The sequence below is a fragment of the Enhydra lutris genome, unplaced genomic scaffold (assembly GCF_002288905.1).
Source record: "Enhydra lutris kenyoni isolate GAN:26980312 unplaced genomic scaffold, ASM228890v2 scaffoldscaffold24, whole genome shotgun sequence".
NCBI classification, from domain to species: Eukaryota; Metazoa; Chordata; class Mammalia; order Carnivora; family Mustelidae; genus Enhydra; species Enhydra lutris.
In genome coordinates this window covers 28,458,187-28,468,906 of record NW_019154108.1, presented here as the reverse complement: position 1 = coordinate 28,468,906, position 10,720 = coordinate 28,458,187, and the positions used below count along the sequence as shown (strand labels likewise).

Sequence of the window (10,720 nt, the reverse complement as noted above, 5' to 3'; positions counted from 1 at the left end):
TGCACAAACCACTTTGTTTTTCTCCTGTTAATCTGTTTGTTTTTGGTAAAGTGTGTGGATAAAACCCTCGTATCTTGAAAGCTAAACTGTGGGAAATCTAGAAGGTCAGGTCTATTTCTAATTTGACTGCGTATCGTCCGCAGCTTGCACATAGTAGGGGCTCACTAGGGTCGACACCGCTTATGCACGCACCAATCATTCAATCCACAATTGGGGACAACGTCGTGCCTATAGTGTGCAATAGGAGACCCACCAGCTACAAATACATCTTTTTGTGACTACACCCATCTTTTCGTGGCCTTCTGCTGGGGAAAACAAAGAAGAAAGGAGGAGGCTTCCGTATTCAAATACTGCCAGATCACCTGTGAACTCGCAAAGTAGTCTCCCTTGGAACAGGTGGAACTGGCTACGAAGACAGGCAGTCTTCGTGGTTATCCGAAATCTCCAGCAAAGGGCGCAGCTACTTCCTGAGCCACACCGGAACCTTTGGGGGGCCTTACAGGTTCCAGAGGGAACGACTTAGGAACAGGACCACTTCCGCTGCTGAGGAGAGGAGAGGGGTGGGGAGGAAATAGCTCGAGGATCTCCATCCTGCTTGCGCTAGCGGCGGCTGAGCGGCAGGCAGAGAGGGGGCGGCGGCAGAGAAGAAAGTGACAGAGCCGGTAAGTTAGCCGCCTTGGAGCAGGGGACAGTGGACAGCGCCCAGGGCTTGCTTTGCAAATCTTGCCCTAAGTTGCTGAGCTGCCGGGTGGGGTAGAGGGTCGTGCTTTGCCCGCCGCTGTCAGTCGGTGCCGAGGAGGGGCTCTTGGGGCGCTGGGGCTGGGCCTCGCGGGGCACTAGACGGAGCCGAGCTGGCTGACCGCCCTACCCCGGAGTCCGGGGAGGCGCTGGGGTTCTCACCCTGGACAGCTTCCCCGGACTAGGGCTGGAAGTCGGAGGGGGTGGGGGAAGGAAATGGGTACCGTGCGTCTCATTTAACCCTTGGGACCTAGTGAGACCTTGCCAGGTGGGTGTTGGACATTGTTTCGGGCACTGAGGGAAAGGCTTGTAAGGAGAATGTGAGTCTGGAGCCAGAGCTTCTCCGACATGTACGTGCTGCCCCGCAGTCGGAAGCGGAGTTGTTTTTAAAGGCAAATGTCCAACCCCCTACACTCTCCGCCCGCCCCCCCCCCCCACCCCGCTCCTGTCACTTCGGGACAAGTTAAAGCTTCAGATCCGTTGTTAAACCTGCGTGTGCCCTATCCGATCTGTCATGTCAGTACGGCTGTGGGTATCTGGTAAGTGTTCTGTAGGCATACTTGATGGTGAGATCTTCAAGCACTTCTTGAAGAGAGGACTAACCTAGCTATTGGGACTGTATAGCGCACTTTACCTCTCCTTCACTTACAATCGTTTCAGCATTCCGTAGCCTTATCCAGAGTAGGGATAGTCATCTTAAAGACACCAAATAAAGGTTATGTTATGAATAAACGCTTGTGGTATAATATAAAATTTTTTCATTGAACGAAATGATTATGTAGAGGTTGTTACTGGAAAGATCAGAAATAGTTTTTTAAGTTCCTGCTTTTCTGTTGTCTTAGGTTCGGCTTTAGAGCGTTGTGAAGGGTACTTTTCATGGTGCATGGAAGGAAAGCCAATGCGCAGGTAGGCTTTTAGGAAGAAAACCTTCGGTTTCACTGATTGAAATTCAGCACGTAATAATTGAGGACTTCATTTAATTTTTTTTTTAAGATGTTTTCAAACTTTACCAGATTCTGCTTGGAACTAATGAGTCTTGTTCTAAAGTAAATAAAAACTATTATCAGGAATTAATCACTTTTGAAATAGGGATCCAGTATAGTACTTAAATTTCTAAAGGACATTCTGAATTTTATGTAGTTACTAACATTTAAATTTCCCTTTTTGCATGGTAATTTTTGGTGATAAATAATCATCAAGTATAATTACTTGATGGGTTCATTGGTCTTCAATTACCTATACTATACGGGTTCATTGGTCTTCAATTACCTATAGAATATAAAATGTTCTGTTGCCATAGTAGAATATTAAGTGTTTGTAAGACAGTGTACTGTGTATCTAATTATGGTTTTGGTTATTTCGTTGATGATCAATAATACATTTGTTCTGTGAAGTAAAATAGCTGCATTGCAGGAAAGATTGTTGAGGGACTAAAAAAAGGTATTGGCCATAATAACTTAGCCCATAGAGAAATAGAACAGAGTGTTTAAAAAAAAGACAATTTTAAGCCCTCCCAATTCTAGAATTTAGTAAGTTTTTTAAAGATTTTATTTATTTATTTGATAGAAAGAGAGATCCCAAGTAGGCAGAGAGGCAGGCAGAGAGAGAGAGAGAAGCAGGCTCCCTGCCCAGTAGAGAGCCTGATGCGGGGCTCGATCCCAGGACCCTGAGATTACAACCTGAGCCGAAGGCAGAGGCTTAACCCACTGAACCATCCAGGCACCCCTAGAATTTAGTAATGTTTTTTCTTAATCTTTTCTAACAAATAGATTTAGAGTCCTTATCAAAACAAAATCAGCCTAGTTCTATTTCTTTGTTCTTTAAACTCATGTTACATTTATTGAACTGAATGTATTCATTAGAGAAACAGGTCTGGCAGACCCTTTTAAGAGAAGAAACATTTCATGATGGGGGAACGACTTGTAGAACCAGGAGCAAGAACCAGAATATCTATCTTTTTCCAAATCTGTTATTGAATTTTTGATTGACCTTGAGCTATTTGCCTTCTCTGTGCCCAAATTTACTTTTCTAATGTGTCTGACCAGGGTATTGGGAACTAATGGATGCTTACAAATGCTTTGAGATCTCCAGATGAAAAGACATTATGGATATAACAAATGTCATTATCTTATTTGTATCTAACTCTAAGTAGGAGTAATAATTGACTGCAAAGTACATGAAGAAATTAACAAAATATATTAAATGCCTAACAACTTCATCCTTTATCATGGATGCAAAAACCACTCATTGCTTCTCTTCCTCAGCTGCCATAAATGTCATATCTTATGTAATTGCTAAAATAAGAGCTTATTTTTTAAAAAGGGAAGGCACAGCGTGGGAATGTTTTTGGTTTATCAGTAATTTCTATATAAGATATTCACTTAATCATCCATACCTACTCTCTCTTTTTTTTTTTTTTATTATGTAATACTTCCAGTTATTCAAAATCAAGTTGAGGGGGGTGCCTGGGTGGCTCAGTTGTTAAGCATCTTCCTTGGGCTGGGGTCATCATCTCAGGGTCCTGGGATCTAGCTGCACATCGGGCTCCCTGCTCAGCGGGGAACCTGCTTCTTCCTCTCCCTCTACCCCTCCTCCAGCTCATGCTCACACGCTCTCTCTCTCTTTAATAAATAAAATCTTTTTTTTTTAAGATTTTTATTTATTTATTTGACAGAGGGAAATCACAAGTAGGCAAAGAGGCAGGCAGAGAGAGAGGAGGAAGCAGGCTCCCCGCCGAGCAGAAAGCCCGACGCGGGGCTCGAACCCAGGACCTGGGATCATGACCCTAGCCAAAGGCAGTGGCTCAACCCACTGAGCCACCCAGGCGCCCCAAAATCTTTTTTTTTTTTTAAATCAAGTTGGGGAATTCTGGTGGCATTAACTGTTAAGCTACAGCTCTTTCCTCATCATTATCACATGGCCAAAGCCCAGCCCACCATTGCTCTCTGATTTAATTTTACTTTTGCTTGCATTAAGTCGCCTTTTCTTCTTGGGATGTTATATTTGCTGCTGCAGCCCAGAAGTGCTGGGCTGTGAAGTAATGTTGATTTTACACTTAGCTGCTATTGGAGGAGCTTCAAATGAGAAGTAACTGTATGTTAAGATTATTTGAATACCTCTTCATCTTCCTACTAGGATATAAGCTCTTTGAGTCTCATATGTATTCCATATGTTTGTGTCCCTGGCACCTAATGATTACCAAATAGTAGTTTAAATGACTACCCAGTATCTGCAGACTTCTCTTCTGAATGCCCCCTGTGAAAAAATATGAACAAGAGGAAGATTGAAAACTATTGAAGAAGGTATTCTGATGCTTAAATATAACGTTTTGTGAGATGGCTTGACATCTTATTAGTAAAGCTTCATTGCATTCATTTATTTAACTAGTCATTATGTATACAGATAACAAAATTTAAAAGCTACAGTAAGATATTCAGTGAAAAATAAGTCTCCCAATGCCAACCCCAGCTCCGAGTTCTCTTTATAGGCCACCACTATAAACAGTTTCGTACTCATTTTTCATAGACATTATAATACATATACAATCATATATAGAATATCTCTCTTTTTGTGAAAACACTAATGTCAGCATATCATGCACATTCTTCTGTATCTTTCTTTTTTCACTTCCCATATTATTTTGTAGATAGTGACAAATACATATAGATCCACAATATTCTTCTTAATAGTTCAATGGTATTTCATTGTCTGTAGGTGCCATAGTTAACCAGTCCTTTTTAGAGACATTTAAGTTATTTTGCTGTTACAACCAGTTCGGCAGTGACTATCCTTGTCGGTGGTTTTTCCCCAAATGTGTATGTATAGAATAAATTCTTAGATATAGAACTGCCCAAAAAGTATGTGTGTTTTTAAATTTTGGTGGATACTGACAAATTTCCTTCCTGGGAGATTATACCAATTTATAGTCCCACCAAGAATGTGCCTGTTTCCCAAGATACTATCTTCTAACCAATTCTTTCATTTAGAGATATTAAAACATTTTGCAATGTAATTTCCTCTTTCTTTAATTATATAAGTAGGAAACTGAGCCTGGTTTTATTAGGAATTAGTTTATTTACCAAACATTTATGCAGTGCTTGGTATGTGCCTGTACAGTGCATATATACAGATGAAGGGATGGGACGACATGTAAATAGACACCGTAATACAACATGAACAGAATTTTAATAGAGATGTAAACATAGAGAAGGGAACTTCCACTCTGTAGAGATGAGAGCATAAAAAAGATGGTGATATTTGAGCTAGATCTTCTAGAAAGGATAAGGATTTGCTTTACAGTAAAAAATGTACTTTTTAAAAAAGATTTTATTTATTTATTTGACAGAGAAAGAGAGAGAGATCACAAGTAGGCAGAGAGGCAGGCAGAGAGGAAGGGAAGCAGGCTCCCTGCTGAGCAGAGAGCCCCATGCGGGGCTCGATCCTAGAACCCTGGGATCATGACCTGAGCCGAAGGCAGAGGCTTTAACCCACTGAGCCACCCAGGCGCCCAGTAAAGAATGTACTTTAAAAGATAAGAACTTAAAGAAGGAAGTTAATTAAAGACACCGTAAACAGAAGGAACAGTCATGGGCCCTGCCCCCGAAAAGACACCAAGACCTCCAAGTATATGACGTGAATGAGGTGGTAAGTATATCAGGAGTGTAGAGTACGTGGGGGCAAAAAAGTGGAAATGGGAAAAAAAAAAAAATAGAAAATCAGGCTGCAACCATGGGAAAGAGTTTGGCTTTATCCTGTAGGTATTTAAGAGCCAATGTACATTATTACACAGATGAGATTTGTTCTTGGGGCTGAAATTTGGGAAGATAGGGCATAGCCTAGAAAGAGGGAAGAAATGATGGCAAAGAAACGAATTTAAAGGAGTTGTGGTAGTTTAGATGAAACCTGACAAGGACTGAAAGTAGATTTATGGCAGTGGGAATTGAAAGAAGAGGATGGACTTTAGAATTGTTTAATAGTAACATCAGAAGGATTTGGTGAATATAGAGTAAGGAAAAGGTAATGCTATAAATGACTCTAAAGATTTCCGCTTGGGGGACCAAGTGCTGCCATGATGAGATAAAAATTACAGGAAGAGGAACAAACAGGTTTCAGTAAGCCAAGAACAGTTTCTCTTTCATACACTTCAAGATTATTATGTCTAGCAAACAGTAGCATGTAATTAGAATATGGGTTTGGGGCACAAGAGAGCAGTTTGAGCTGGAGATTGAAAAAAAAGAAATTTTATGTCACCAGTACACAAGAGGTTCTTGAAGTTGTAGGCGTGAATGAGAGTAGAACAGAAAAGGAGGATGCCAAGGACCAAATCTCAGGGAATACCATTGGTGTTCAAGGTGAGGCCTAAGAAAAAAAGCCAGTAAAGATTCTAAAATACAGAAGAAGCTTAACATTGCTTGGGTCTTATTTTATTTCATTGTATCTATAGAGTTTTTATTGATAATTTTCACTCATGGTGAAAATTAGATGAGTTTCTCCTTGAGTTCAACTTCAAATGACAAAAAAGAAAATCCCATTCAGATCTAGTATCTTTTTTTTTTTTTAATTTTTAAGATTTTATTTATTTATTTATTTATTTGAGAGGGAGAGTCAGAGTCAGAAGCAGACTCCCTGCTAAGCAGGGAACCTGTTTTGGGGCTCAGTCCCGGGACCCTGAGATCATGAGCTAAGCCGAAGGCAGATGCTTAACCCACTGAGCCACCCAGGTGCCCCAAGATCTCACATCTTTAGAATTTCCTGTTTAGTCAGTCTAAAATGTATGTTTAAAAATAGTTGCATGTGCTGTACCTTCTTGATCTGACTCTCCTTGGTGTGGCAGGCACTGTAGGTTGGCTTGCAGAACACCTCTTCCTCCTTTCTTTTACTATGTAGAAACAAGAAAATGAACTAGCATGTTTTGTAGCATCATCTTTGCATTCTGGGTCGGCTGTATAACACCATGCTGCCAATAAAATGTCAGCAGAAGGTGCTAAGAGGTATTCTAGGAAGGCGTTTGCTTTCCTCACATAAAGGGAGACTAGCTTGCTTGCGTGCTCTTCCTCCATCTGGAATCAGGTATAGAATGTAGTGCTAGTGAGTGCCCTTCTAGTAAGCAGAGCTGGCACTTTGGGATGTTATTTCTGCTTTAAGGATTCATATACTCCTATGAGTAGCTTTCTCTGTTCAAGTGTGTTCAGGACTTTAAATGAGGGTCAGTTCAGCTGAATCTTTTTTTTTTTTTTTTTAAGAGAAGTCTGTTAATTTCCAAATTAAAACTTTTGAAGTATAAAAGGGGAGATGTTCCTTTAGGTAGGAAGCACAATTCCAGGCTAAGAAATGATTCTGTAGGTCTTTGGACTATAAGATAGATCTTGATCATGAATGCTTGAGAAGCAGAGACTATGTTTTCTAAACTTTTTATTGTGTTCGACTTCAAATTTTATTAGCCACTTATGGAAGATGGCTCTTTCCTCAGTTAAGACTATTACCTTTGGAAGAGAAGAAGGTCTAAGGAATATGTGACATGATAGTCCTGAAATTTGAAGGCGACTTACACATTTTGGGTGTGTGGAAATATTATTTACTTAGGGAGGTGCCAAAATTTGTAACATTCCTTTGGTGAACATGAAGTATATTTAAGATATCTGATTTGTTCTTTGGTTTGTGCTTCCTTCCTGCGCTTGATTTGGTTATTCTCACTATTATTTTAGGAGATATCAATTTTCATGGAAATTACCCATCCTTTTACCTAGCCTACATTTCCTTGACTTCCTAAACTGTTGTGACTTTGACCATCATTTACTATATACTTCATTTACTTCAGTAATTTATTCCTACTCTCACTGAGAACAACTCTCTCTCTGAAATCATAAATCCTCATAACTTTTTTCCCAAGCATAACCTCTAGAATACCCTTCCATCAGTTCTTCAATGTAGTCACAAGCAACATGTCTTTGGCCCTTCTGTTTTCACACAGTTCACTTCTGCATCCATTTCAACCATTTTCTAGCCATCACTCAACTCCCTAGATTGTGGCATTTCTGTGGCATTTCCCAACTCTTGGTTAATGCAAGCATTTATATCCCCTGGTTTGAACTATTGATTACTGCTGGATGAAGCCAGCCATGGGATATTCGGGCTACTCTAATCAGAGTCTGTAATATCATTAGAGCCAACATTGTTCTCCAGCAGTACTTCTGAAGGTGCCTGCGTAATGCTTATTCATGCCCCACAACAGCTGTGTCACATCTTCACCCATTCTCTCGTGATCCTGTCGCTGCTCCTCTCACTGGCAGCAGCTTCCCAGAAAAAATAGGGGCCATCAGGTATGAACTTTTCCAAACTCCTGATGCCTCCTTACCACAAAATAAATGTATCATTTCCGGGGCGCCTGGGTGGCTCAGTGGGTTAAAGCCTCTGCCTTCGGCTCAGGTCGTGATCTCAGGGTCCTGGGATCGAGCCCCGCATCGGGCTCTCTGCTCAGCAGGGAGCCTGCTTCCTCCTTTCTCTCTGCCTGCCTCTCTGCCTACTTGTGATCTCTGTCAAATAGATAAAATCTTAAAAAAAAAAAAAAAGAATTTAAATGTATCATTTCCACCTTACTTTCCTGCCCCACTCCCTTCCTCTGATCTCTTATGTAAGCCCTTCTACCTTTTGTCTAAGAGTCATTCCTCTGTATTTTGGTTCCATGCACTCCCACTCTTCCAGGATCTTGCTTCATCATTTATTCTTTCCCTTTCATATTTTTAAATTTCTCCCTCCTTCTCATTCTTCACATCAGTATATATCATTTTCCAGTCTTTCTTAACTTTGAACTGACATTGTATTGGATGTCTCTTTTCACAGGCAACCTTTATTCTAGAAATATTCCATACTCACTGTCTCTTTACCTTCAGTGACCACTGCCATTGAATACCTCAGGTTTTTACTGAAAGTTTAGGGATAATGAAGTTTTTGGCCACACATCATTTTCTTACTGGTTGTCCCTCCTTAGATCATAACCTGACACCGTTTTAACAGTCCCCCTTTCCTTTCCCTTCTTTCTTTCTTATTTCTAAATTACTGTTACTTTATTATCCTGAGCAGTTTAGTCTCTTTGTTACAATCCTGGTGTCTCTAGAAGAGGTTAAAAAACAAAAGCTTGTATCTTCGGGTAGTTCATATAAATGTGGGGTACAGCTTCACAAGACAAAGCATGGTGGGGACTGTGGTGAACTAAGAATACAAGCCCTCCTAATGATACTCAAATTCAATTTCAATTTCAATCTCAAAACAAAACAAACCAAAACCAGCAGGCAAATCTTTCTGATTGTCTTTATCATTCCAAGGGGCCCTCACCTTGCCTTTTATAATTAAAAGGCCTAAATACTTGTTTTCTCAAAAGCACCATCTGTCTCTGAAATAAATGTTGTTCTTTTTCCCAGATTATAAAAGAAAAATAATTGAGAATTTTCAATAACAGTTGTTTTCTTCTCACCATATGTAGAGATTCAAATGTAATTATAGTTTCTTAAACTGATTCCATGATATCCGATGCCTGCCTTACACAATTTTATTAGATTTATTGACATTTTGGTAAATGTGAATCCTTCTTGTTTAATTTTACTTTATATGTTTGATAATGATACTTTTACTTTTTTGTTTGCCTTTATACCTGCATTTTGAATGATTGATTTCTCCACTCTGTTATTTCCCCTCAACTTAGGTTAATATTTTTTTTGTAAAACTGACTTCTACAAAAAGAGATTTTATTAGTCAAATTTTATTAGCCTATTATGAGTCAAATTTTAATGTGTGTTAAAATTACCTACTTGTTAAATGCAGATCCTAGAGTCATAAAACCAGAGATTCTGATTCTCTAGGACCTCAGAAGCCTGCATTTTTTACCAAACACCCCTGTTAATCTGGTTTCAGAGAAACACAGTATTTGAAAAGTTAATATAACAGCGTAATATATAATTAATATATAATTACATAATAATATAACAGCCTAATAATAACATTCCTAATAGGAATTGGGCAATTAGCAAATAACAGTATCTTCTCACATATTCACTTCATTTGAAAGAAGAGCCACAAATTCAAGCCATAATTTTAAATCTGTCAATATTATGTTTAGAAAATCTGATAATAATGAAAGAAGACCCTTTGGATACAAGAGTATTTGACCAGTCAAAGCAAGGGGAAATTTCTATATTCAAGTTGGTTAGTACATTTAGAATATTTGGCTGATTTTACTGTTTTTCTATTTATTCTTTCCCTTTGTTTTTGGTATCAAAATGTTTTGGTATCAAAATGTTTTGGTATCATATTTTAAATACCATGTTTTTGGTATCAAAATGTTTTGGACTGGAAGTCCTGACTCAGACTAGTTTAATCAACATGGAAACCTTTTATTTACATACCAAGAAGGCCAGAGGTAGGGTGCGTTCCAAGTTTGGTTTTAACCAGTGGCCTGATAATAGCATCTTGGACCCAAGTTCTTTCTCTCCAATGTAGCTATTACAATAGCAGCTTCATCCTAACCCAAAATTGATCTTCCATCCCACTACCACCTACCAATGAAGAATGCTACGTTCTTCCTTGTTAATGCCCTGCAGAAGAAACTCCCTAAATCATGAAATATAAGTCTGTTCCTGTAGTTTGATGACGAGCTGAGTTAAGAGCATGCCATCAGCTAATTGATTTGAGAGAATTCAGGATTTCTCCTTAAAAGCTAGGGACATGGTCATCTTCCTCTGAAGCAATTGGCTAGTAGAGGAACAAAATCAAGGTTATCTTTCAAGTTTGAGAGAGTTGATGGTGAAATATATTAATGGAATTTATCTTGAAGTTATCCTTTTCATCAGTACTAAAAGAATAAAAAATCTGCTAAGGTTATTATTAGCAGATCTTATACCCTTTGGTTTTAGAAAGACTGATTCTTTCCCAGAATTGACAGTCATTTTGTGAGAGAAGGCAGCAGCTCTCTTTGGTCTCCCTAGTTTGT

General features: G+C 39.2%; 1 protein-coding gene across 1 annotated transcript in view; it reads left to right on the top strand.

Moving 5' to 3' along the window:
* The first annotated feature begins 614 nt into the window (after positions 1-614).
* Positions 615-10,720, top strand: part of LOC111150783 (kelch like family member 20) — a 64,642-nt gene continuing 54,536 nt past the window's right edge. Inside the window, exons 1-2 of the mRNA XM_022508382.1 lie at positions 615-662; positions 1,581-1,644. Of these exons, the coding sequence (XP_022364090.1) occupies positions 1,622-1,644 (23 nt within the window). The 5' untranslated portion in view covers positions 615-662; positions 1,581-1,621. The remainder of the gene's footprint in view (positions 663-1,580; positions 1,645-10,720) is intronic.